Source organism: Lissotriton helveticus, chromosome 11 (assembly GCF_964261635.1).
Source record: "Lissotriton helveticus chromosome 11, aLisHel1.1, whole genome shotgun sequence".
Classification (NCBI taxonomy): Eukaryota; Metazoa; Chordata; class Amphibia; order Caudata; family Salamandridae; genus Lissotriton; species Lissotriton helveticus.
The window spans coordinates 629,402,381-629,429,927 of record NC_136072.1 but is presented as its reverse complement, the minus strand read 5'-3'; the positions used below and the strand labels follow the sequence as shown (position 1 = coordinate 629,429,927).

General features: G+C 47.5%; 1 protein-coding gene across 1 annotated transcript in view; it reads right to left on the bottom strand.

The window, feature by feature from the left end:
• Positions 1–27,547, bottom strand: part of LOC144790862 (uncharacterized) — a 580,240-nt gene that overhangs the window by 208,106 nt on the left and 344,587 nt on the right. The window contains exon 6 of the mRNA XM_078665522.1: positions 14,567–14,662. Within this exon, the coding sequence (XP_078521648.1) occupies positions 14,567–14,662 (96 nt within the window). The remainder of the gene's footprint in view (positions 1–14,566; positions 14,663–27,547) is intronic.

Sequence of the window (27,547 nt, the reverse complement as noted above, 5' to 3'; positions counted from 1 at the left end):
GAGTGGTACTTCCACCTCCTCGAAAGGAGTGTAAATGTCAGGAGGTTCCTCTACTTTGTAATAGTGGAAGTACTTTGTTACAGCATTTGCTGCTGGAAAATGTATCCATGTATAGTATACCTCTGTCTGCCGATATTCGTGTGCCTCAATTACGAATATGACTGTGCCACCTCTAGGTGTCAGTCCATTTTCTATAAGTTTTAGAGTTATAGATCTCCTTTTGGCGACCTGGATGAGTATTATATCCGGGTCTGCATCGAGTGCTGTAGTATCAGCTGCTGCTATTTCAGTTGCTAATCTAATCGCCTCTCTTTCTTCATCACTGTCTCCCATTTTATTGACAGGATGGTATTATATTTGTTTGCAGATCAGGTTTCTTTTATGGAAACAGAGATTAGATGCACAATATTTTGGAACACTGTATCCTTCAACGTTGACTAGACCAAGAACCATACATAGGAGTTCCCTCCTGCGAGGTTTTGGAGGATATTACCTTTCACCCACTCCAGACGTCTTTGGAGTATTTGGGAAAAGGGGTCTGAGTGAGAAAGCACGACTGAGTTACTCTAAATGTCTTACGTTAGTTTTATCGCCCTTTCCAAACGCGTTGGGCGCCATGTAGTGTAGCTCCTATTTTCCCAATAGGCTCTGCGCATTGGAATAATACCTACAATAGTAAAGGCCTAGACCAGACGTTAACTAGGTCTACTACTGTCGATACTAGACTTAATTTTTGGGTTTGCCAGCTAAGCTCAGAGTTCGCTAGAAACTTTCTCGAATGTTCAGGAAAGAATTACCTCCCCTGATTAGACAAGAAGGGATTTAGTTTCTGACAACCATAGAACATGACAACTTTGCTCTCCCCTAATCAAGAGTCAATCTCCAGAGTCGTGTGAGCACAAGGCAATTATTTTACTCAGTCAGTACGTGCATTCTTAGTCTCATCAGAATGTAGAGAAAAGGAAGAGACGGGCGTGTTCAATAAAAAGGTGGTATTTATTGATCAGTCTCTTTTCTCATACATGAGAAATGGATCGATATTATTGCAATACTTATAGTTAAGTAAAGTGCATACATTAGAAGCAATAGTATAAAATAATACTGTAAAAACATTGATATGGTTTCTGAGCCATATGATGTTTAAAATGATTAAAATATATTTACATACACATATACATTTGACTAAACGTACTCAACTGGTGTTTCTAAATACGCCTACCCCGTGTACCTGACCTAAGTCTAATGCGTGGGCGGGAATAGAAAGTTACAGTTTAAGTTAAGTTTGTTTTTGCCAAGTGAATAACTAAAAGAATTCTCTGTGAGGGGTTATTCAGTTCTGTACCTGAAAGTTAGGATGAATGAGGAATGGTATCTCTTTCTCTGCTCTCGATATTCCAGGCTGCCTGCGAGGGCTGCCCAGAAGCGCCGGTGCTGGGTCTCTCGGCTTGAGATAGCAGCGCGTCTCTCAGCGCGTCAGGAAGGCGGGGCTGCTGCCAGCGGGGTCTGCTTCTGCTCTCGGCTTCGGCAAGTGTGGCTGCTCCGTCTTGTCACCACGCGTGTGTTTGCATAGGGCAAGGTCGGCAATATTTATACCTTAAAGGTGCCGGGATTGACGTAAGGATGGACATAGGTACGTCAATAAAGATGTCATACGACTTGCTCGTTAGCACATTCTTTTACTGAAGTTCTCGGTGAAATCAAAACAATGGCCGCACGGATTGTCCAGGTTGTCATAGGTTTGATTTGTTATGAGAACGTCGTATGCTTTATCAGGGGCTGGAGGAATGTCGCTTGTCTAATTAGATCTCAAGCGTTATGACCTAATCAGATAACACGTTCCTGTGCCGTAGTGTGACTGCGTCAGATAACGGTATCTGCATCATGGGGAATTTCTTGCCTCATGGGCTGACTGTTAGATAACTAGCTAGTTAGTTTAACCAGGATAGGGTCAGGAATAGGGGGATCGATTCAGAACCTATAGAAATACACGACAGTGAATCCTATCGCCCACTGGCATCTGGTGGGCCTGAAACACCGGACTAGGAACTTCCCTTCCTGTATGAGGTTGTTAGCTCTAGTTTTATACTCTTCTGGCAAATGCTGCATGAGTTTTTTTCAACCCATCATAGTGGGCCCTGTCGTAGCGTGCTAAGAGAGCCTGAGCATTGGCAATATGCCAATAATTAGCAGCCTGTGAGGCTACTCTCTTGCCAGAGGCATCAATAAATTTGTACTCCTTATCAGGAAGAGGGGTATTGCCAGTTGTCTGAGAGTTAGCTCTCTTGGCGGGCGTTAGATACCATAAGAGAGTCTAAAGGTAACTGACCTTTTATGTATACAGGGTCTGTAGGTGCGGGCTTGTATTTTTTATCCACCCTAGGTGTCAGTATCCTGGCTCTAACTGGGTCTTTGAATACCTCATCGGTATGTTTTACCATGCCCTTTAGCATGGGTAAAGTGTTAGTGGACCTTTGTGAGTGTGTGAATGTTTCTTCAAGGAAGTCCTCTTCTAGAGGGTCTGAATGTAGTTCCACCCCATGATATTGGGCAGCCCTGTTGCTAAGTTGTGTAAAGCCAATGTTGTCATCAGGTGGGGAAGGTCTGGAGGGATACAGGTCAGGATCATTAGGGTTATCTGGATCCTTATCATAATCATCCCAGGGATCAGTGTCATGTGGTATGTCCGGATCTAGTGGGGTATGATGATTGTCACCCCCATTCCCATCCCCATCCCCAAAATCGTCATCCTGTGAGTCAGGTGACATTAGAGGTGGTGAATGTGATTATTATATTATATTTAATTTTATACAGCGCACAGCTACCCGGAGGTTTCCCGGCGCTAAACCAAAGAGAGAGAACGGGGTAGTTACAAAGAACAGACTTTTACCAACAAAAGGGTCTATAAGTTAAATAACCAGGTTTTAAGGTCTCTACGGAACCTTAGATAGCAAGATTCAGTGCGTAAGGAAAGAGGTAGAGTATTCCACAAGGAAGGAGCCAAATAAGCGAATGAGCGGCCGCCCATTCTGGCTCTCCTAATACGAGGCACCTGATATCTGTGTTGGGTAGATGAACGAAGAGTGCGGGGGGGACAATAGTGGTGAACCAGAGTGCTTCAATAAAGAGGGGCAGTACCTGACTTGATACGGTGCATAATGCAGAGGGCTTTACATTTAGAACGGCTTTCAATTTGAAGCCAGTGTAGACTGCGCAAAGAAGCGGAGGTGGGAGAGGTTCTCAGGAGATTGCAGAGTAATCGAACAGCCATGTTTTGGACCATCTGAAGTTTACGAGTCACCTCCTTACATGCACCCAGGAGAAGGACATTCCCATAGTCCAACCGAGATGTAATTAACGCTTGGACTACGGATCTCTGGGTGTCATGGGGAAGCATCCATATGATCTTTCTCAGCCACTTGAGGATGGTAATACAGGTGGCCGAGACCTTGATCACATGTTGCCTCATCGACAGCTGATCATCAAATATGATGCCTAGGTTGCGAGCTGTTTTGGAGGGAACAGGTAGGGGACCCATTTGCTGTGGCCAATGATGGGGGCCCCAGAGTGTGGTGTTGTGGCCAAACAGGAGAAGCTCTGTCTTATCCCCATTTAGTTTTAATTTGTGGTTATGCATCCAACTAGCTATATTATTGAGACCAGAGAGGAGAGATGATGTGGTAGAGTGTTGGCCTGTGGAGAGTGAGTAGATGATCTGAGTATCATCAGCGTAAGTATAAATAATAAGTCCGGCTTGTTCCGCAATAGTAGCAAGGGGTCTAACATATAAGTTGAAAAATAGTGGACTCAGGATAGAGCCCTGCGGAAGCCATGAGTGGAATGATGGATTTTTGAAGCTGAGGAGGGGGAAAAAACTTGAAACGTGCGATCTGAGAGATAGCTGGCCAGCCAATCGAGAGCTGAGCCACTGATGCCGATGGACTTAATGGCAGTAAGAAGGATGGAGTGGGAAACAGTGTCGAAAGCGGCACTCAAATACAATAGGATGAGTGCCGCAGTTTCCCCTCTGTCTACCTGGCATCGAATGGCCTCAGATACCCCAAGAAGAGTAGACTCGGTTGAGAAGCCAGCCCTAAAACCAGACTGAGACTGATGGAGAAAGTTGCCTGATTCAATATGAGTGGTAAGCTGTTTGTTAACATGCTTTTCCAGGATTTTGGAACAGACCGGAAGGAGTGAGATGGGGCGGAAATTAGCTGGATTGTAGGGATCAGCGTTGGCCTTCTTCAGTAGGGGCACAATCATTGCGTGCTTCCACGTACTCGGGACCTTGGCTTCTTTGAGTGAGGCATTGAGGAGTTCCAAAATTAAAGTGAGTGCATGCGAATCAAGAGATAAAAGGATTTGTGGGGGCATGGAGTCCAAGGGGGAACCAGATTTAATGCAACCCAAAATATTCTGCAGAGAAGTGATAGTGAGGGGGTCCCATGCAGTCAGCTGAAACGGGGAGGGCGAATCACTTAGCATGTTTGTTTCTAATTCATGCAAGGGTAAGGACATGACCTGCTCAAGAGGGGAAGTAGTGTGAATATGAGCTCCAAAATTAGTATAGATGGTCTCGATTTTAGCAGTGAAAAATTCTGCCAGGGAGTTACATTGCATTTCGTTCAGGGATGGAACCTTGGGCAGGCAGGACGTGCCCGAAAGTTCCTGCACTGCTTTAAATAGGGCTTTAGGTCCATTTTGAGCATTGAGAATGGTTCGATTTACATGTTCCGCCCTGGCTGTATTACAAAGAGAATGGTATTTAGTAAGAGCATCTTTGTAAGTACGTTTCGTCCCCGGGTCGTAATCCACGCGCCATTTCCGTTCCAACTTTTTACATATAGATTTCTGCTTTTTTAATTGCTCAGTGAACCATGGGGCGGGGCAATGACGCAAGTTGTGTTTATATTTGCGAAAGGGAACACATGCATTGACCGCGGAGGTAAGCCAATTTTGTAAAACAGCCTCCTCCTCAATGGTGGCCATGTTAATAGAAGGTCTGGTATCCTTAAGACAGGCATTCAGTTTTTTGGAATCTAGATTCTTCCAATTTCTGCCAGCTCTAGGAAGAGTGGAGTTACCCGAACAACTCGGCACACAGTCAATTTTTATAGAAAAACTAATTATGTAATGATCTGACCAGGGAATGGGCCTGGGGGGTTTACAAGTTATAGTGTCTAAATTGGAAAAGATGGGATCTAACAAATTTCCTGCCTTGTGAGTGGGGCCAGAGTTATGCAGAGAGATGTTCAGTGCTGCTAAATCCTGTATAAAGTGTGTACTGGTGGGACAGGATGCACCGCTAAGATGTAAGTTAAGGTCTCTGAGGACCAGAAAATTAGTTGCGTGCAAGAGTAATGGAGCAATATGGTCAGGAAATGAAGAGGCCCAAGTACTGGCCGTGCCAGGTGGACGGTAGACGAGAATGCCCGAAAGAGTGTAATTGGGGGAGAGCAGAAGTTTAAACAGGCCGGCTTCACAATTAGGAATAGCTAGGTCTTCCCATTTACAAGAATAAGTTCTTTTAAAAATGATTGCTATACCGCCTCCCTCTTTTCCCACTCTATTTTTACCTACATAAGTGTAGTCATCAGGGAGGGCAGAGGCTATGTTGGGGCCCGAGCTGTCGTTCAGCCAAGTATCCGTGAGAAACATAGCAGCTGCTTGAGCGGAAGTGATAAGGTCAAGGATATCGTTCCTATGCTTTGGTAAGGACCTACAATTTAGGCTGATAAAAGTGAGGTCAGCAGGGGAATTAAAGGATTTGTACCGTGATGGGGTTTGCGGAAAATTAGAGGAGGCTATATCAATCAAAGAGGAAAGGGATAATAAGGATAGATTGCACTCCGAACAACTTAAAGGGGCATGGAGGCAAGACAGAGGGGGGTGGTGCCGTGAACATTGTAAAGGCTTAAGACTCATCAGGGTCTCACTGGAGTACGAAAAAGTAGCTTTTGAAGAGGCAGGGGGGGTGGCCCCTGGTCCCGTCTGGTCGCGGACGGGCGCAGACGGGCAGGACTCTGGCACGACTCCGGCGCACCACCGTCGCGCCCGCTACGCGCGTCTGCTGCGCGTCGGCCAGCACATCAGTTATGTAGGGAGGAGGCGGCAGGAAGACTAGACCGCTCCCCCCACTTCTGCCGGAAGTGAGTGCAAAAGAGGAAAGTAAGACCTTCCTCCACACCACGAGCTCGAATACACACAACAATACCTGCAGTGACAGTGGCACAGAAATTACGAATACAGAAAGTTTTTAAAATAAATGCGCAGTGCAGGCGCCTGGTGAAGTGCCCCTCTGCCCTCTCACAGCAGCGTGCACCCCAGGAGCAAGTAATGCTCGAGAAACAGATTAAAATCACAAGTTGCAGTGCGAGCACCAAAATTGTGCCCCCTGCCTAGAAAGCAACAGGATTTAAAAAAGAATGTAACGCAGAGTGACACCTAAATCGTGCCCCTGCAATATAATTTTCAATTCTGGTCTAGTGCATCAGCACACGCACCCTCTTTTAGTAGGTGTAATGTGTACATTGGGAATAGGAGGGGGGAGTATGTAAGGGGGAGAAGGGTAAGTACCAATATCTCTTTTTTTCTTCAGAGGTATGGGGGCATCTCCTTAGGGGTCAAACTTCAGTTTTTTCGGAAGAGTAGCCAGAGGGTTTCCAGTTTTTGGATCAATACTAAGTCTTTTTTTGTTATGGATTCAGGGGTGTATCTTCGGATGGAAATTCCTTGGAAGGAGTATCTGTTCCTTTCGGAGTGGATTTCGGCAGCAAAGATTTGGGATCAGTGTCTTTGGGTGCTGAGTGTTTAGAATCCGAAAGCTTCATTTTAGCCAGTGTAGGCTGTGGAGTTTTCAGAGTGCCATGTTTCGGCTCCGAAGCTTTCGGCGCGGAGAGTGTTGGCTCCGAGCTTTTAGGTGTGGAGCTTTTCGGCCCCGAGGCTTTATGCTTGGATGATTTCAGCTCCGAGTCTTTTGTCTTGGAGGGTTTCAGCTCCCAGGTTTCTGGTGTCGAAAGTGTCTTTGGTGTCGACGGTGTGGGAAGTGGCACATGCTTCTCCTTATGTTTCAATGCCAAAGGTGTTGGTTCAGCACCGGAGTGAGGCCGGCTCAAGCCCGAGCCGGAAGGCTTGTGTTTATGTTTCATAGCCGGGCTGGAGCGCGGGGCATCTGAAACTTTTTCTCAGTGTCGATCCAAGCCCGAGGGCGAGGGTGATACCGGAGTCTTGTCTTTTGTCTGAATAGGCACATGGGATCTGTACTCACAGAACGTTGACCGGGAGTGACGTACAGGTCTTCCTCCATGTCGGAGTTGGCTTCAGACACGGCGACCAGTTCTTCTTCTTCGGCTTCTGCAACAGGACGCTGGTGTTCTAGGTCTTTGCCGAAGATGTCCGATACGGAGCCGCTGCGGCGTTGCATCTCATGGTGTCGAGCCCGACGGTCACAGATGGTCTTCTTCGATCGGAATTATTGACACGCTTCACAGGATTTTTCTTCGTGTTCCAGGGATAAGCACAGGTTGCAGACCTCGTGTAAGTCGGTGCGTGGAAACTTAGCACGACACCCGGGACATAGCTTGAACAGAGTCCGTTCCATCGACTGCTGACGTGGTCGGCAGGGGTAGGCCCGACGGCCTGCCTTGAAGTTCCTGATTGAAGGTTTCTCAGTGGACACTATAGGCATCGAATGAGAAACAGCGATCGATAGACAATACCATCGAGGGTAGAGGATTGCTCGTCGAAGGGGTTTGAAAACGATACCGGATTGCAGCAATACACATACAAGCCCAATGGTGGAAAAAAACTATCTTGGGATGCGCACTATCACCGATAGGAAGAGTCACCTACCTCGTGACTGCAAAGACTTCTTTGAATAAAAACAAAGTGCAAACATCCGGACCGAACACCAGATGCCGATATATGCTAAAGCTTATGATATACAGCTCATATGCCTCGAACAAAGAGTTCCATGGATGATGCACAATGCATTTCCAAGGAGGATACACAGGATGACATTAATGATGGTGAGTAACATTGTAAATAAAACATTGTTAAAACCTCAAAAGGAAGAATTGTAAGGAAACCCAAGAATTTGGACATGGTAGTTCGTGATTAAAATGGTATATTCTATTTTCCCTTATTTTTACAATTCTCCTTTAATTTAAAAAAAAAAGGAGGGGGATTACCTAGTATTCATTTAGTAAAGTAATATGTAGAATGTGCGCTGTGCTGTATTCCATGTTCTACATTCCTTGTAAATAAATGATGTAATTAGAATGTTGGTATTCATCTTTCCAGGTGGAGTTGACTTGCAGCTGACTCTTGGCTGGGGTTGGAAATGAAGAAGTTGAACTACAGTACAACGTGTGGACCGCCTATTTCCATGGAATTTACTACAGGGAGTTTGGGGTAGGGTAGATTGGAGGGGGTGGTTTGGGGTGGGTTAGACTGGACTGGAGTGTGGTAGATTTTTTGTGGCATCTGGTATACTGGTGTGAAGTGGAAATGGGTAGATTATGCTAGAGTGAAATGGAGTGAGGTAGATTGGGGTAGATTAGAATGGGGTGGAATGGATGGATTGAGGTGGAGTAATTTAGAGTGGAGTGGGTAGATTTGTGTGGAGTGGAGTAGATTGAGGTGGAGTCTGGTATATCGAAGTAAGTTGAGATCGGGAAAGATTGGAGTAGAGTGGAATGGGATGGAGTGGGGTATATAGCAGTGGAGTGGGGTAGACAGCGGAAAAGTGGATTGGGGCGGATTGCAGTAGTTTGGAGTGGAGTGGAGTAAACTGGAGTGGGGTCATGAAGATTGGATGGGAGTAGAGTGGGGCAGATTGGAGTGAGGTTGATTAGGTGGGTTGTAGTAGGGTGGACTGGAATGGAGTGGGGTAGACTGGAGTGGCGTGTTGTAGATTGGGATGGGGTAGAATAGAATGGAGTAGGATGAAGTGGGATAGAGTGGAGTGGAATAGACAGGGTTGTTTGGAGTGGGGTAAATTGGAGTCGGGGTTGGGGTAGGTTGAATTGGGGTAGTTTGGGGTGAAGTGGAGTAGATTGGGGTGGAGTGAAGTAGACAAGAGAAAAGTGGGGTAGATTGGAGTGGAGTGCGGTAGCTAGGAGTGGAAAGGAGTAGCCTGGAGTGGGGTACAGGGTGAAGTGGGATAGAGCGGAGTAGGGTAGATTGGAGTGGCATAGACTGGGTGGATTATGGTAGAGTAGTTTGGAGTGAAATGCAGTAGACTGGAGTGGAGTGGTTAGATTGGAATGCGATAGATAAATGGACAGTTTGGAGTAGAGTTAAGTGAGGTAGGTTGGAATGTTGTGGATTGGAGGTGAGTGGGTTAGATTGTGTCAGATTGCAGTGGGGTAGACTGTGGTAGATTGGAGTGGGGTAGATTGTGGTAGATTGTGATAGGGTAGATTGGAGAGGAGCATGACAGATTGCAGTGGAGTCTGGAGTGGAGTGAGGTAAATTGTAATGAAAGGGGTAAATTGGATTGTGGTAGATTGGAGTGGAGTAGTGGTGTTTGGAGTGGAGTGGGGTACATTGGAATGCAGTGGGGTAAATTGGTAAATTGGACTGTGGTAGATTGGAGTGGAGTAGAGTGAAGTCAGGTAGTTTGGAGTGGGTTGGATTGGGATACATTGGGGTGGATTGGGGTACACCGGAGTGGGGTGAGGTACATTGGAGTGGAGTGGGTAAGGTAGATTGGAGTAGAGTGTGATGGGGTAGCTGGGCGTGGAGTAGATTGGGGTTGAGTAGAGTGGATATATTTGGGTAGACTGAAGTGAAGTAGGGTAGATTGGGGAAGAGTGGTGTGCAGTAGATTGGGGTAGAATGCAATAGACTGGGGTTGATTGGAGTGGAGTGGGGTTGTTTGGGCTGGATTGGGGTAGATTTGGGTGGAGTGGGGTAGATTGGAGTGGGGTGGGGTGGACTGAGTTAGACTGAGTGGAATGGGGTAGAATGGTGTGGAGTACAGTGGACTAGATTAGGGTAGATTGAAGTGGAGTGGGGTAATTTGGAGTGGGGTGGGGTGGATCAGGGTAGAGTGAAGTGAGATATAATGGGGTAGACTTGAGTGGAGTGGGGTAGATTGGGCAAGAGTGGAGTAGAGTGCATTGGGGTAGAGTGGAGTAGGCAGATTGGGGAAGAGTGGAGTGGGGTAGACTGAGGTAGATTGGAGTGGAGTGTGCTAGATAGGAGTGGGGAGGAGTACATTGGAGTGGAGTGCGGTAGATTAGGGTGGAGTGGGGTAGAGTGGAAAAGGGTAAATTGGAATAGGGTAGGATGGAGTGGAGTAGATTGGAAGGATATCAGTAGGAGTGGGGTAACTTGAGTGTGTAGGAGTAGATTGGGGTAGATAGGAGTGGAGTGTGGTAGATTGAAGCAGAGTTGGATAATGTGGTGTGAGGCAGACCGGGATGGAATGGGGTAGAATTGAGTGACGTTGATTGAGTTAGGGTGCGATAGACTGGCATGAAGTAGAATGGATGGGGTAAATTGGAGTAGGGTCGTTAAGGGGTGGAGAGGAGTGATGTGGGGTGGATTGGGGAGAAGTTGGTTATTTTGGACTGCAGTGTGTTAGATTGGTTTAGAGAGGGGTAGATTTGGGTGGCATGTGGTAAAGTAAGGTGGAGTGGGGTAGATTTGAGAGGAGTGTGGCAGATTGGAGTGGAGTGTGGTAGATTGGAGGGAAGTGGGGTAGATTGTGATAGATTGGAGTGGAGCAGATTTTGATGAAGTGGGGTAGATTGGAGTGCAGTGGGGTGGAGTAGACTGGAGAGGTATTTGATAGATTGCAGTGGAGTTTGGGGTGGAGTGGGGTAAATTGGACTGAGGTAGATTGGTGTGGATCGGAGTAGAGTGGGGTAGACTGGAGTGGAGTCTGGTAGAATGGAGTGGAGTGGGTTGGATTGGGGTACATTGGAGTGGGGTGTATTGGGGCAGCTAAGAGTAGAGTGTATTGGAGTGGGGTGCAGTAGATTGGTGCAGAGTGGGGTAGATTTGAGTGGAGTGCGGTATATTGGATTCGAGTGGGGTGTATTGGAGAGGGTTTGATTGAGTTAGATTGAGTGGACTGGAGTAGACTGTAGAATATTGGAGTGGGGTAGATTGGATCATAGTGAAGTTGATTGGGGTTGAGTTGAGTTGGGTAGATTTTGTTAGAGAGTGGTAGATTGAAGTGGGGTAGAATAAAGTGGGATATAGTGGGGAGGGGTAGACTGCAGTGGGGTAGAGTGGGCAAATTCGGGTAGGGTAGATTGGAGTGGATTACATTGAGGTAGACTATAGCAAAGTGGAGTGGGGGTGGGGGGGGTAGATTGGGGTATATTGGAGTGGTGTGGGATAGAGTGGAGTGAGGTAAGTGGTGTGGAGTGGAGAGGAGTAGAGTGAAGTGGCATGGAGCATCATGTTGTAGAGTGCAGTGGAGTGGCATAGAATGGAAGGGCATAGAGTGGAGTGGAGTTGCATAGCGCGGAGTATGCATGGTGTTGTAGCGCACTGCCATTACAGACAACACTTTTCCAATTCAAATGACCATTACATTTGTACCGAAATAAGGTTTTAATGCACACACACAATACAGTGTGCTAATGTTATTACCTAGTGTATTGCTATGTTTTGATCGTGTTCAAATATTTGTTCCCACCACAATTCAGAATTACTAAATAAAATGTGGTTCACTTGTACTAATTCGGATATATTCTGTAACATGGGCACAGTTAATTCTTTTTTTATTTTGTTGTGTGATGAGGAAAAAAAAATTCTTACACTCTGTCCTCTAAAACATGGATACTCAGCAGGAAAGTCACATAAATTCTCTCACTTTTGAGACAGAAAGAAATGTAAACACCATGCTCCCTTGGTAGAGAGAGCTTGACATTTGATCTCTGTCTTTGAACTACCAGCAAATCTGACAAGATAAGAACAAGATTTATAGACATATACAGAAAGCGAGTTTGTGGAAGAGTGGGGCACTTCCGCAGTGCTGTATTGTTGATTGCTTTGAAAACGTAAATACAAAGTTTTTTTTTAAAAATACGGTTTGGGCAACGGGAGGGACAAACTCAAGTTGGACAGCCTAAAGCAAATGAAGCCAGCTAATAGAAAGCCAGAAAATGTGAGGTACAAACTTATAAGACAATGTTAAGCAAAGGGCTGAATGCATTCCTAGGTCGGCTTTCTGGATGTCTCCAAGATGTCTTTAGAAAAACAGACAGCTACGCTGACTGCTAGACTTCGACCTAAAAAGGATTGATAGCTCTCTCACAGTGTGAACTTATCCTCTTGAAAAGCCATATCAGGGCGGTGGGACTGTAGCAGATAAAGTGCCCATTCAACTTAATAACTACAGGCCTTTCTTCCAAACAGTGAAAGATGTGCCTTAATAGGGAGAGTTTCATAAGTGCATATGTATTTAACTACCGAGTGAAGATAAGGTTATTCTAGTCCAGGGGTCTCCAACAGGTCGATCGCGAGCTACCGGTAGCTCGCCGACCCTCTAAGAGTAGCTCGCGCTGCTATTTAATTATTGTGACATCATTTACAATTTTATTTTGTATCCAGTTGTTTTCTTTAAGAACTATCAGCCCTTTTTCACAACTAATCCGCCTTTGCCTGCCCTCACACAAACCAGCTGCTCTGATTGGCTGTAGTCGTGAGTTTAGCGGGGACGGGGCAGGCTGAAGCGCGTGACGTTTTTCCTCCTTGTAGTCTCGCGCCACCTGCCTTTTCCAGGCTGGCACCGCGCTTTGGATCATCTTCCATTCTCTTAGGCCTCCCGGAGCAGCTCTGAGGTAAGAGGGGCCCCTGACCCTGAATGAGCTGAGTCGCCGGCTAAAAAGCACTCAGTGCTTGCAAGGCCTTTTGATTTTAGCGTTGTCTGCCACTGCACTTTAGATCTGCTGTCAGTAATAAAGTGCAGTGGCAGACAACGTTAAAATTAAAAGTCCTTTCAGGCTGCTACAAAGAAGGTGCAGATTGTTGCTAGTTAGCTCTTTGAGTTAAAATCCTAATGTAGAACAGTGAGCAAGTAACTTATCAAAGAGCTGCATGAAAACTGCAAGGTATAGGCTGGCTGGCCTGGGCTGGACCATTATGATTTCCCCCAGTTGTTGCTAAATAGGTTTATTTGGGTAGAAATCAATTCCTATTAGAATCCCCCAACCATGTTGTTAGGAGTTAGAGGGGTTTAAAAAATTCTATGTTTCTGTCTCCCCCACCACCATGCACTCTTGAACTATCCTGCCTACCAGTATGGATGACTTGTGACTCCTATACCTTCTTGTCCTCTGTCTTATGTAAAATGTCACTGATTGATTGTCTTTGTGTAAATCTGTGTCATGTGAAGTGTTCTGACACCTTACGGTCCTGATTTAGAATCTATTATTAATTGAAAGGTTGTAAACCGGTTTGCTAACAGCACACATGCAAAGTCTTTTCTTTCAGTGTTATTGTGTTCAAACCACAGTATGGGCTCTGAAAAAATAGGCTTAACGTCAATGAAACTGGGCGAGGTAGGTCTCTCGGAAAAATGCGCGAGTTGCTTGGGGTTCAGTAGCTCACGACGATTTTCACTGGCCAGAAGTAGCTCTCACTACAGAAAAGGTTGGAGACCCCTAGACTCTAGTCTCTTCATTGCCCTGCATGTTGCATTATGTAAGACTGCTTTGTTTCCTTCTCCGTCTTCGGTTTTACCCTATCAGGGTCTCAGGAATTATGTGTCAATAGAAGACGAAATTATGCATCAGGTTTGAATACATTTTACAGCAAAAAAATACATATTGTGTAATATAATGTGACACTTTCTACAGTATCATTATTAAGCTGTTTTGTCATTTTACCACACATTAATACTGTTCAGGTAAAAGTTTCATCCGATTAGTACCAGTTTAAGGGTATCAATTAACCTTTTAAAAAGGCATGCAACTGGCTGTCACTAAGTAGTGTGCTTTTTTCAGTAACTTTTTTTCCTTTTGAGGCGGGAATTTATTTTATTAAATCTGCAAAATGTCAGCAGATGATGTATTATGTTGCAAGCCAAGGTAAAGGCTTAATTATGTGGAAAATATTACTGTGGTACAATCAGCTGATTCCAGCCTTGCCTCTAATGAATTATTCACCTCCATGTTTTGCAAGCCTTTTGATGTGTTCTGTTACTGAATGTGCTCAGACCACTCCTGCTGGAAGTTAGTTCCTTAAGTCTCACTCTTAATTCCTGTTCCCTACTGTTCGGCAGCCGCGGCCCGTGGAAGGAGTTTCGGTGGGGCAGAGAGGCGGGGCGGTGGAGGGGCAGGGTGGGGGGTGCTAAAAACCGGAGTATGGATAATTGAAGGTAAGTAAACAATTCAATTAATAAAACGAATTTCGTGGCGCGCCCTGCCCCGCCCCACCATAACTCCCTCCGCGGGCCGTGGCTGCTGTTCGGGAGATGTTTCATAACTAAGGTTAGCTTAAATTATAATTTGCTTTCACAAAGAAAAACATAGTATGTTATTTAATCTCTCCAAGGAGTCGGACCCTACTTTTACTCATAAGAAATAGTCATATGTTTCAGTACCAGAGTAGCGTCTGTTTTTTCCATGCAATAGGAACAATACATTTGATCTTCCCCCTTCATTTCGGAGCTCCTCAGAAAATGTTCCAGAGCATCGGTCTGCAAAAGAAAAATAAATATTCAGCATCCGGAAATGTGAGGACTAGCAGGACCATACATAATAAAGGCAATCATGTAGGTGCTTTCTAATAAGAAACGATAGGTACAGTTACTTTGTTGCGCTAGGGCCAGGCCCTAGCAAGAGATTTTTTTGTTCCTTCTCTTTTATCAAATGCCTGTCCTACTACCATTTGAAGAGACAATGTTATACAAGGAATGTAAATAGTAAATAAAGCGTGGAACAAAATAGCACAAAATATCATATTTGTCCACATATTACTTTCTAAAAAGAACTTACATTTTTTTTAAGTAAAGGCATCATTAGCAAGATTTAGAAAGATCAACTAAATGTATTCCCTATAACAGCCTCTCTAGTCCTTTCAAATGAACATCAGGAAAGCATTAGACAGAATATATGAGGGTGTGAATAAAGATAAGAGGACTGACTCAAAATGGCATCTCGCATATTGGTATACACCCAGGAATATGTTGTATTAACAGACAGATGCAAACTAGATGCAAAATTACCTTGACAACAACATCTTCAGACCATATCCAGTTCTATATCAGGATGGAGGCTCGGATTATGTTTCGTTTTACTGTAAACACAGCAGCCAATCAAAACATTTTCAAAGAACAAAATCTACATTTGCCATCATAACAGTAAGTTGTCACAATGCAATCTAAAATCACCATGGATCTAGCCCTACAATTAAGACAGACCGTATCTTCGTGCCTCTTTCTTTGCTGCTTAGCAGTCAAGATAAGTGTAATCGATTTTACACCAAGCTTTAATGTTAAATTCTGCTGGTGATTAGCAGTTTGTACAGTATGCTTCAATAATTGTTATTCTATTGTATTGTAATGTGGATCGCGCTATGCTGTGTTATCACCCGTTGAGGTTTTCATGGCCCACAACATTGGGAATGCCAGGGACACAGTGCAACAAGGTTGGGCCATTTAGACCTGCAACAGATTCTTCAGTCGGACAGTGATTTGGCCAACCAGGCAAAGTTTATTGTGGGGCATGAGTTGGGGTAGGACCATGCCCGTAAGGCTTATTGCCAGCGAATGAAGCCTCGCTGTTGTGTGGGCTTGTGAACATTTTCACGTGTTTCTGTTTGGAAAGCATTTGACGCTTGTCACTGATCACAAAGTGCTACTTACTATTTTTTGCAATCCAAAAGCCAAGATGCCCCTCGCATTGAGAGAGTCACGAGAGCCCAAGGACTTCACCTGTGTCGAGATCACTAGAGCCAGCCATGATTGTTTCTCTGGTGCTTCCTCAGCCTCATACCACGAGATCTGGAAGATTGGTTCGGTCATCTCGACGACTCATTGAGAAACTATGATATACATATGTATTGTTTGTACTTTATATTTAACACAGGAGGCGATGTAGTGCCTTGTGTATTATAGAGTTCAGGACCCTTATGGTCCGTAACGGACTGAGTAGTCTAGAGACATAAGTGTTTGTTTGGATGTGGTTATTCAAATTCATGATGCAGTATGTTTCAGTTAACTGTTGCACTCGGAGGAATAAAGACGTTTAATACTGAGCTCTGAGTTTGGCTTGATTAATTTACATGCTACTGGGCTGGGGAGGACACTACACACTGGTTGGCATATTAAATTCTTCTGGCTCTTATCATCAGAGGGGTCAACACTGATGGGGATTAGTACTGTGCAAAATGATAATGTAACTGTATGCTGATGTAATGGTTTACAGCTATGTACATAGTGTGTGCATATTTTATTTTAATTTATATCTGCTTGTAATGCCATAGCAGCTAATAAAAATATAGTTTAAAAATCCTCCAAGCATTCCTCAACCTTCCCATCCAGCTCAAAACAAGTGCCATCAGGTGGGAGGATATGACCCATGGCCTGAGAGGCACACCCCAAATCGCAATAGAAGCATTAAACTGAGATAAAATGTATCTCTTTACTTAGTACTGAACTCTCACTTAGACAAGGAACACCCACAACGTCAAGCCCTATGCAAAGAGTTTCTTCTTCACATCAGTTAGGATATTGTTCTGAGCTAGGGTGTGGGACTTACATCAGGAAGTATTGACAGGTGGGCATCACCCAGCAATGCTGTTTTTGCTTGAATCACTGCTTGTAGTATGCTCTTATTCATATCCAACTTGACTCTACCAACTAGGGGTGCACCCTTATTAAAGGGCATTGGGAAAACCTACAGACTCTCCAAACAAGAGATCAATCAGTATCTATTTGACCCCTTCAAGTTTAAACACTTCCCTCGTCGTACACTAGCATCTCAGATTGGTAAACACCTCATTTGGGTTAATTGCTCAATACTCAATTCTACCTGTAAAGTCTATGCAATAGTCCCTCCGACCCTGACCATGTGTTTTCCGGCTTCTGTGCCATGTTATCAATCTACACCAATCCTGGTTGCATGCCCAGTACATGGTTTCATAAGCTCAACAATTTCCTTTCTGTAGATTCAATGCCATCGCAATACTATCGCTTTTCACCATAAAGTCCAAATCTTTTACATTCATTGTTTTGCAATTGCATTTACATAGCCCTTTTATCCACTGTTCCCTCAAAAAATGTCTTTGTCGCAAACTATTGTCCCTCTCAGTCACTACTTCAAAGTGGAAATACTAGGCTCAAAGAATTCCACATCTGCCTTCCTTTTGTGCAGACATTTTCATACTACCTCAGCACAGCAGAGTAAAATCCAGAAAACCACAAAAACAGTTTGCAATGTAGTTGTTCACCAAGGTTTGGCCCTAATGCTTAGTCTCAGGGTGTCTCACCCCTGGGTCAGCGCTAACAAGGCTGGGCCTGAGCCAGGATTTGAAAAGGCAGAGCTGCACTAAGCAGACTGATGGAGGGCTACACCCTCTACAGGTCTATTCATTAATTCCCTACAGGACAATGCAGCCCAACAGTTGTCTGGCACTGCACTGAGCTCTCTTGTAGCCCCATTCAAACTGTGGTGCTCCACTTGCGTGAGAGTTCTCTTCTTTAGTTCTCCTTCTCCTCTTCATGCCGGGAGAGTCCATCATTGCTGCACACCGCAGGGGAGCCACAGGGGAGACAGGGGAGCCGTGCGCTCGTCCCCTCCACGCCGCAGTCCTTGTTTCAACCGACGCTGCTGGAAGAAAGATGACTACACCTCCCAGCAAGCACAGCGCCAGAAACGCAGCGCTGCATCCGGGATTAGCCAGGAGGCACTTAAAGCCAGCACGGGGCTTCCGCAGAGCGGGAGTCCATCATTGCCGCACACCATAGGGGAGCCACAGGGGTGACAGTGGAGCCGTGCGCTCGTCCCCTCCATGCCGCAGTCCTTGTTCCAACCCACGCTGCTGGGAGGTAGGTGACTACACCTCTCAGCAAGCACAGCGGGAGAGGGTAGGACTCATTAAAAATACTGAAATTAATAAAGAAAACCATACCCCGCCGTGCATTCATTTACCACCAGCCTCAACTCCATACGTTGTTGTTCTGTTCGGTATCCCCAAGCTCGGGAGGGGGCGAAAGGAATCACACCAGGCTCTAGAAAATAAATGTATGTTCTGGTTAGCCAACAAGAAGCAATTTTATTATGAGGATGCAGGAGAAATTCTAACAACCCGTTGAGTTGGCTGGGTGGGTTGGAGACCTAAGGACCTAAGGTAATGCAGGGAGGCTGTGTAGTGATAAACTTCAGAAACCCATTAGTTGCCCGAACAATCCTAAGTTGGGATGACCGGAGACAGGAGGGGACCATAAGAGCCCTTCTGCTAGGTTATTTCTACCCACCAGTGTATCTCCTTGCTCCTCAGGATTGGGGCAGCTATGAACACTTCACCCTCGCACTTACTCACAACAGGGAACAGACATGAAGGTTGGCTTAATCAGCTTTATTTTGCACTATACAGCAAAATAAGGGTAACCAGCACGCAACCGATCCCGGTGACACGTTCACCCTTTGGTGTTTCAATAACCCTGTTTCCAACCGTCCTCTGCACGAATGCCGGTCCCGGCATTCACCAACAGAGGACACCGTGCTAAGTAGTGGCCGACAATGCCACTCGATATATGCTGAGGGTGATGGGAATCCTCAGTTCGTCCTCCGCATGAGTGTCGGTCCCGGAGGGCTAGCACGTGTTGTATGAGGGCTCCTTGGGGTTGCGGCTTTCAGCTTCCTCACACTCGAAACCCTCGAGTGGGGACAGGGGCAAAGTATAAACAACGTAAGCGTCCCTCGCGCTCGATGACCCTCGAGCGGGGACTGGGGCCAAAGGACAGGCAGCCGAGGCATCTCTCACGCTCGGTAACCCTTGAGCGGGAACTGTGGCAACAACTCCAGTAAGCGTTCTATCGCTCGAGAGCCCTTGAGCGGTGACTGAATGAGCGCACAAGCTGGTCCGTGTCCCTCGCGCTCGTTGCCTTCGAGCGGGGACTGCAGCGTCTCAGACAGTAGCGGTAACCCCCTGGCTTACCCGAGACTGATGCTCTCTGTCGGCAATGCTTGAAGCAGCGTCTGGTCTCTCCTTCTGTCGAGTGAAGTGTTCGACAACTTGAACACGGGATATCCGACGCCGAGTCCTGCCACCGCTGTTTGTTTTATGGCGGCTCCTTCTTCCGTCCCTGCCCGGTGCCCTCCTGGGTATTGTAGTTCTTGGTGAGGGGTTTTCGGGAATTGTAGTTCCGGACTCGCTTCGCTCGTTTGCGGGGAACGTTCCGCTGTGTGTCTTAACAGCACATCCCCCTTCCATCAGGGACCCACCGCAGGACCGGGCTTGTCCGGATGCTTCCTGTGAAAGGCGGAGACCAAGCGAGGCGCACAGATCCCGGAGACGGGCTCCCATGACTGTTCCTCCGGCCCATAGCCTTTCCACGCAACAAGGTACCAGAGCCGGCCTCTGCTCCACTTGGAATCCCTGATGCCCTCGACCTCGTAGTCGCGGTCAGCGTCCACAGACACCGGCGAAGGATAGGAACCTCTGGACGCGTAGGAGGGCTTGAGGAGAGACACGTGGAACACCGGGTGGATCCTCAGGCAGCCCGGCAGGTCCAGCCGCATGTTCACAGGGCTAAGGCATTCCTTGATGCGATACGGACCGATGAAGCGTGGGCGGAAAACGCTATGTTTCCGAAACCTCAGGTTCTTAGAGGACACCCAGACGTAATCCCCCACCTTATACAGAGGACCTGGCCTCCGCCGTCAGTCCGCAGACGCCTTGTAGGCCCTCTTGGCGTCCTCCAAACACCTCTTGACGCACACAATCGTTTCCTTGATGTGGGCGACCCGTCTGTTGGTTTCAGGTATGCCCACCGTAGTGGCTGGGTGCACCAGAGGAAGGAACCTGGGATGTTGTCCGTAGTTGTTGTAAAACGGTGACACCTTTGTTGAACTGTGCGTGGCGTTGTTGTATGCTATTTCGGCAAGCCACAGTTTATCAACCCATTCTTCTGTGCCCTGATCGACGAAACAGCGGAGATATTGCTTCAGCGTCTGATTGAGGCGCTCGGTTTGGCCGTCCGTTTGGGGGTGATAGCTGGTGGACAAAGCGGAAGTAACGTGTAAAGACGAACACCAGGTTTTCCAAAACCGCGCAGTGAACTGCGACCCCCGATCTGACACGATCACACTGGGCAGTCCGTGGACCCGTACCACTTCTTTCAGAAGCGTGATGGCCAATTGGCCTGCCGTTGGTACTCCCTTACAGGCGATGAACCGACCCATCTTAGTAAGGTAGTCGATGACCACGAGTATGGTGGTACACCCTTGGTCCTTGGGCAGTCCCACAATGAAATCCAAGGAGATGCTGTCCCATGGTCTAGTAGGGGTCGGAAGCGGCTGTAGGAGACCCTGGGGGCGGCCATGATCGGATTTCATGGAGGAACATACAGTACAAGAGGCTATCCACCTACGGATGTCAGCCCTAACTGACGGCCACCAGAATTGTCGCACGACACAGTCTACCGTTTTCTGCAGACCAAAGTGACCCGCACAAGGCGATTCGTGGCACCATTGGTAGGCTTGTTTCCTCAGTCTTGTTGTCGGTACCAGGACACAGCAGCCTTTCACAGGTATACCATCCTTGACCTGCCATTCCACATGTCGACGAAGCCACGTTTTCCATTTGAACGTGTCGATGCCTCTTTGGATACCATGAAGGAAAGCCCCGGCTGTATCGCGCCTACCACCACCCCAGGGTTTATGATGGATTTGACGGTCGGTAAGGGATGTCCATCGTCCGTGAATTGTCTCGAAAGAGCATCCGCTTTCCTGTATTCCGTGCCCGGCCTGTAGGTGATGGTAAAGTGGAAACCGGAGAAGAACAGCATCCATCGGAGTTGGCGCGGAGACAGTTGCCTGGCAGCCGTCATGAACTGGAGGTTGCTGTGGTCGGTATACACCATTACCACTTGCCTGGCCCCCATCAGCACATGTCTCCATTCGGTGAATGCGTCCTTGATTGCTAACAGCTCCTTTTCGGCGACGTGGTAGTTTCTTTCGGCTGCGTTTAGTTTCCTTGACATGAACGCCACAGGGTGTAACAACCCCGACGCTGTATTCCTCTGTGAAAGGATGGCCCCAACCGCCAGGTCTGAGGCATCCGCCTCCACTATGTACTGCTGTTCAGGGTCTGGATGAGCAAGAACGGGAGCTGACACAAAGGCTAGCTTCAAAGCTGTGAAAGCACCCTCAGCCTCTGTTGACCACAAAAAGGTAGACGATTTCCTCAGGAGATGCGTGATGGGGGCTACCAGTCCAGAAAACCCCTCAATGAACCTCCTATAAAAGTTGGCAAAGCCAAGAAAGTTCTGCACCTCCCTAATGCTCTTAGGGGCCGGCCAGTCCACCACGGCCTTGACCTTCCTTTCCGCCATCGTTTGTCCTTCTGGGCTCAGCCTAACCCCCAGGAATTTTACCGTTGTTACGTGAAAGTCACACTTGCTGAGCTTGCAGTAGAGCGAGTTGTCCCGTAGGATCCTCAGCACCGTATACACATGCCTCTTGTGTTCCTCCAAGCTGTCCGAATAGACCAGGATGTCGTCAATGTAAACGACGACGTAGACGTCCAGAATGTCGCGCAGAACGTCGTTCAGGAAGAACTGAAACGCGGCAGGGGCGTTACAAAGCCCGAACTGCATCACTCTAACTCGAACAGTCCGAAAGGCGTCTTGAAGGCTGTTTTCCACTCGTCTCCTCACCGCATGCGGACGAGATGGTACGCTCCCTTCAGATCGAGCTTGGTGTATATGCGTGCCTTCTTGACTTGTTCTAAGAGCACATTGATGAGCGGTAGAGGGTACCGGTTCTTTATCGTGATGGCGTTGAGCGCCCTGAAGTCCACACAAGCGCGGAGCTCTCCGTTTGCTTTCGGTATAAAGAACAGAGGCCGCCGGTGACTTGGATGGCCTAATGAACCCTAGGCTCAACATGGTATCCAGATAGGAACGTAGATGGATGTTTTCAGGCTCCGACAGGGCATACAGCCTTCCACCGGGTATGCTAGCGCCAGGGACCAGATCTATCTGACAGTCGTAGATCCTATGCGGAGGGAGTGTTTCCGCCTGTTTGTCATCAAACACGTCCCTGTATTCCTGGTATGCCTTGGGGAGGAGCACTTCGTTTTCTGCAGCTGTGGCTACTCCGTGTCCGGAACTCAACTGCAGGGACGGAGGGCCCGAAGACCACCCACATGAGCGGGCACAATACGAGGAGTCCATACGCAGAACTAGGGATTCCCAATCGATGGTGGGGTTGTGTTTCTTTAGCCATGGTAGTCCTAGAATGACACCATACTGTGGAGCACAGATGACGTTAAAGTCCAAGACCTCCTTGTGGTGATGTCCGTATACCACCTCGAGATCCCCAGTATGTTAACTGATGGGTCCAGATATCAACCTCCGCCCATGAACCGCAAAGACTTCTTCCGGTATCTCATACCGCCGAAGTGCCACCCCTAGACGGTGCGCCTCTTTCTCATCCATAAACACCCCCGTGGCTCCTGAGTCAATCAACGCAGAGACCGAAACCCACTTGTTTCGTACTTTCAGTTGCAGGGGTATAAACATGTGTCTGGGACTGGTTGTGGCATGTATCTGTGCTGAAGGGATGGAACCATGACTCCGGGAATCCCCTTCCCTATTCCGAGCGTCCTTTAGTTTTCCGCCCCCTTGTCTGCTGTCGCAGCCGACAAACGGTTGGGGCGAGATTGTCCTGTTCTTGGTTTCACGGGGCACTCACGGACGTAGTGTCCTTTCTTCCCGCAGTACAAACATAGTCCTTGCTTCCTGCGAGACTCCTTCTCGGTTGCTGTAAGGCTAGCTCTGACAGCTCCTATATCCATGGACTCCGTACGATGCGCAGGCGTCACCTCAGTGGTAACCGGTTGGCCCGAAACGAGAGGGGCCTTGTCCTTCTTATGGCCTCCCCCACGCCGTTCGCTCAGTGTATGATCCAGACGTAGTGCCAAACTAATCAAGTCCTCGCACTGTACTGGTTGTGGATCTATCTGTGCAATCACGTCCTTCAGATCTTCGCTCAATCCCTGGTGGAAGAGCGCTGTTTGTTTTGCGGGTGGCCACTTGGTTTCTGCCACAAGGCGCCGAAAAGCATTCAAGTACTGGACTAGCCCAAAAGTGCCTTGTTTGAGCGCGAGTAGCTCTCTGTCAGTGGTGTAGGAGTCTGCTCTCCGGTCAAACACTTTCACGTATTCCTCCTGAAACGAGTCCCGTTCGTACAAAAGCGGATCGTCCCTACTGACCAAAGGCACAGCCCATTGCGCAGCGTTCCCTGCCAAGTACGAGATACTAAAGGCGACCCTCGCCTGGTTCGTGGGAAACGACTTAGGTTTGCAAGAGAAGTGCAGGGCCACCTGCGTTATGAAGACCGGGGTGGCCAGCGGGATAGCCACTGGCATTTCCACCACCACTGCCGCAGGCTGTCCCGTATGTGACGCACCTGCGTTAAATGGATTCCTCTGCTGGGTATCCGTCCTAGCTCGTAGATCAGCCGTTTCTTGGCGTGATGCAGCTAGTTTGTTCTGCACGTCCAGCAAAGCGGCCAGCACATCTTCCATGGAGGCCATGGAACCCGCACCCAACCGGGAGGATGATTAGTAAATGTTAGGTCGGATATTATGTAATCTCCTTGCTCCTCAGGATTGGGGCAGCTATGAACACTTCACCCTCGCACTTACTCACAACAAGGAACAGACATGAAGGTTGGCTTAATCAGCTTTATTTTGCACTATACAGCAAAATAAGGGTTACCAGCACGCAACCGATCCCGGTGACACGTTCACCCTTTGGTGTTTCAACAACCCTGTTTCCAACCGTCCTCTGCACGAATGCCGGTCCCGGCATTCACCAACAGAGGACACCGTGCTAAGCAGTGGCCGACAATGCCACTCGATATATGCTGAGGGTGATGGGAATCCTCAGTTTGTCCTCCGCATGAGTGTTGGTCCCGGCACTCTCCAACGGAGGGCTAGCACGCGTTGTATGAGGGCTCCTTGGGGTTGCGGCTTTCAGCTTCCTCGCACTCGAAACCCTCGAGTGGGGACAGGGGCAAAGTATAAACAACGTAAGCGTCTCTCGCGCTCGATGACCCTCGAGCGGGGACTGGGGCCAAAGGACAGGCAGCCGAGGCGTCTCTCATGCTCGGTAACCCTCGAGCAGGGACTGTGGCAACAACTCCAGTAAGCGTTCTACCGCTCGAGAGCCCTCTAGCGGTGAATGAATGAGCGCACAAACTGGTCCGTGTACCTCGCGCTCGTTGCCTTCGAGCGGGGACTGCAGCGTCTCAGACAGTAGCGGTAACCCTCCGGCTTACCCGAGACTGATGCTCTCTGTCGGCAATGCTTGAAGCAGCGTCTGGTCTCTCCTTCTGTCCAGTGAAGTGTTTGGCAACTTGAACACGGAATATCCGACGCCGCGTCCTGCCACCGCTGTTTGTTTTATGGCGGCTCCTGCTTCCGTCCCGCGCGGTGCCCTCCTGGGTATTGTAGTTCTTGGCGAGGGGTTTTCGGGAATTGTAGTTCCGGACTTGCTTCGCTCGTTTGCGGGAACGTTCCGCTGTGTGTCTTAACAACCAGGGAGACCCCAACACTGTAGAGGGCAAAACGGATGGGAGGGGAGGCCTCTAAATCAAAATCATCAAATTGACAATCTGGATCACCAACAGCCTAGGCAACCACTTTTCAGTATTCCAACAACAAATAGATTTGGTGTCCTAGAAGGAGTTGACTGACTTGAACCTAAGGGGAATGGACTGGAGGAGTATAATCACCTGGGAGAGTCAGAGGTAAAAATTGTTCAAGCAGGGGAGATCATAGACCAGCACATGACATCGGAAGAGGGAGAGACCAGTGGGAGGTCGAGATGGACATTAGGGGGTAATAAAGTTGATCCCAAAAGGGTTACAATTACCAACCAATCTCATATTTTTAACAGCGAGCCCTCCCAGAAGTTAGACTTGTGATCTGGCGGGATTCTGCACCCCCCCATCCCCAGAACATACTGCCATAGATAGTCGACCGGATCCATCGAGGTTGCGAGTTCTTTCTTGGAATGTAGCCGGCCTTACCTCCAAGATGGACAATTCTGATTGGGGGAGTTTTATTGAGCAATACAAAATCTGTACGTTCCAAAAAACATGGGCAAGGGGGGATATCCCTAAACTAGGCTAAGCCACGTATAGCATTACAGCAGCATCGGGGGGGAAAGGGGAGGCCGTCAGGGGGGCTTTGCATCTGGGTGGGGACACATTTGGGCTGCACAGCTACACAGTTAGAAACATCTTCAAATGACAATCTGTGTGTCCTCCTTAACTTCCCTTTAAGGATCACAGTTGCTCTAGTAAATGTCTATTCGAGACCAGTTAGCTGTAGTCAAGAGTTAAAGACACTCGATGAGCTAACGACATTCCTTGCCACTATCTCGGGTAACCACCTGTTGATTGTAGGAGGGGACTCAATTGGCAGTATGAGCCCCTAGACGGCATGACTAAGGACAACCAGTGTGGAGAAGATTCTCACTGGGCAGTACCTGAAAATACTTATCCGCCAGTAAGAGTCTGGACCTCTTTGGTACTCCAGATGAATTCTCTTGTATTAAAAGACTCATTGAGGGCATGTAATGGTAGAGCCAAGTCTGATGCCCCTGGTAAATATACTTTTAATAGAATTGGCCAAGGCTCCTTAATTGACTATATTCTGATGGACATAACATCATGGCACAGGGTAGGAGACTTCAAGATCGAGCCGCGTCATGATAATGACCACAGCACCCTAGTTCTAGAGTTATTCACACTAAGCCTAAGGAGTACCAAAGATTTGGCTACACCAGCTGATGGCAGGATGACCCTCACCAAATGTAGGAAGAGAGTCCGATGGGCGGAACAAAGTCAATCCCAAGAAAAGTTAGGCGCCTTATACCAAACTGGTATTCCAGTTCTTATGGATTCTATCCAATTTGTCTCAGCTGACAGTACCCAAATTGAATTACTGAAGGTCGCCCTAAATCACTCTAGGTTAACGTCCACTATGGTTGATTTTTTCTTCCCAATCAAAAAAGTTAGAAATAAAAGGATACCCCTCCATCCTTGGTATAATGAAAGATGTCGAAAGGCCAGAACAGCTCTGATTCTTGCCATTAAGGCTAAAGATAGATCTTTGATTAAAATCAATAGAGCGGCCTATCGAACTAGTATTGAGGAGGCAAACAAAGGGTGGGAAAGTGACTAGTGGGAAACCCTTAGAAGCTCCCTGGGTACCCGTGACATGAAGACATTCAAGAATGTGGTAAACACAGGTAGCTGCGAAGAAAAGCAGGCGACAGAGCCAAATTTAGGGAAAATGTATGGAAGGATCATTTTGAGTCCCTCTACTCAAGGACAAAGCCAGAGGTCGATATAGTGGACAACGTATGTCACTCCCCACAGGCCGATTGCTCCAATGTATTTATGATTACCCCTAGAGCAGCAGATGATACCCCGATGATAACACTCAAGAAGGTAACTGGCGCTTTAAGTCAAATTGCACCCGGTAAGGCACCAGGGTTAGATAAGATTCTCGGAGATTTGTTCCGTAGTGAACCGACTATTTGGGCTCCATATTCTTGGATTACATTCAATGCTGTCAAGCAAGGCATGGGAATTTCCGCTAGTTGGGCCAGGGCTGAAATAATACCTGTTTATAAAAAGGGATCCCTGATGTCACCCACAAACTATAGGTCCATAAGCCTTATTGACATTAGCCAAAAAATCTTTGCACGCCTGTTGCTATACCGCCTGCAGAGCTGGATGGAAGAGCATAAAGTTCTCAGCCCATTCCAGGCAGGGTTTAGAGAAAAAATCTCCACATTGGACCAGATCTTCATGCTACAATTATTACATTGGAAGACAGTGTGTATAGAGGGTGGGTGCCTCCATCTAATTTTTGTAGATCTTAAATCTGCATTTGATCTGGTCTCCAGAGATAAGCTGTGGGCAATCCTGCTAGAGATGGGGGCCCGTCATACTTGTGCCAAATTATGAGGCGGCTACACGAAGGAAATTACGCGCAAACAAGATTTGGCAAACACGAGGAACTCACCCCACCAGGGTTGCGTTCTTGCCACGACCCTTTTTAGTCTTTTTATAAATGGGTTAGTTGACTTTTTAAATATTGAGAAGGATTTTGATGCACCCACCCTGGCAGCACGTAACATCCCGGCCATGATGTTTGCCGACGATACCTTGCTATGGGAGATGACCTTCACCACGCGGGAGTTTCACCGCAGGCGCTATGCAACGCAGGTTTTACAACGCAAGCCGTTTCAACGACTTGCGCTGGAGGGCGCTGCAAGCTAAGGAATAGTACGATTTACTATCCAACACCTTGCCTACTGTATGTAGACTGGTGT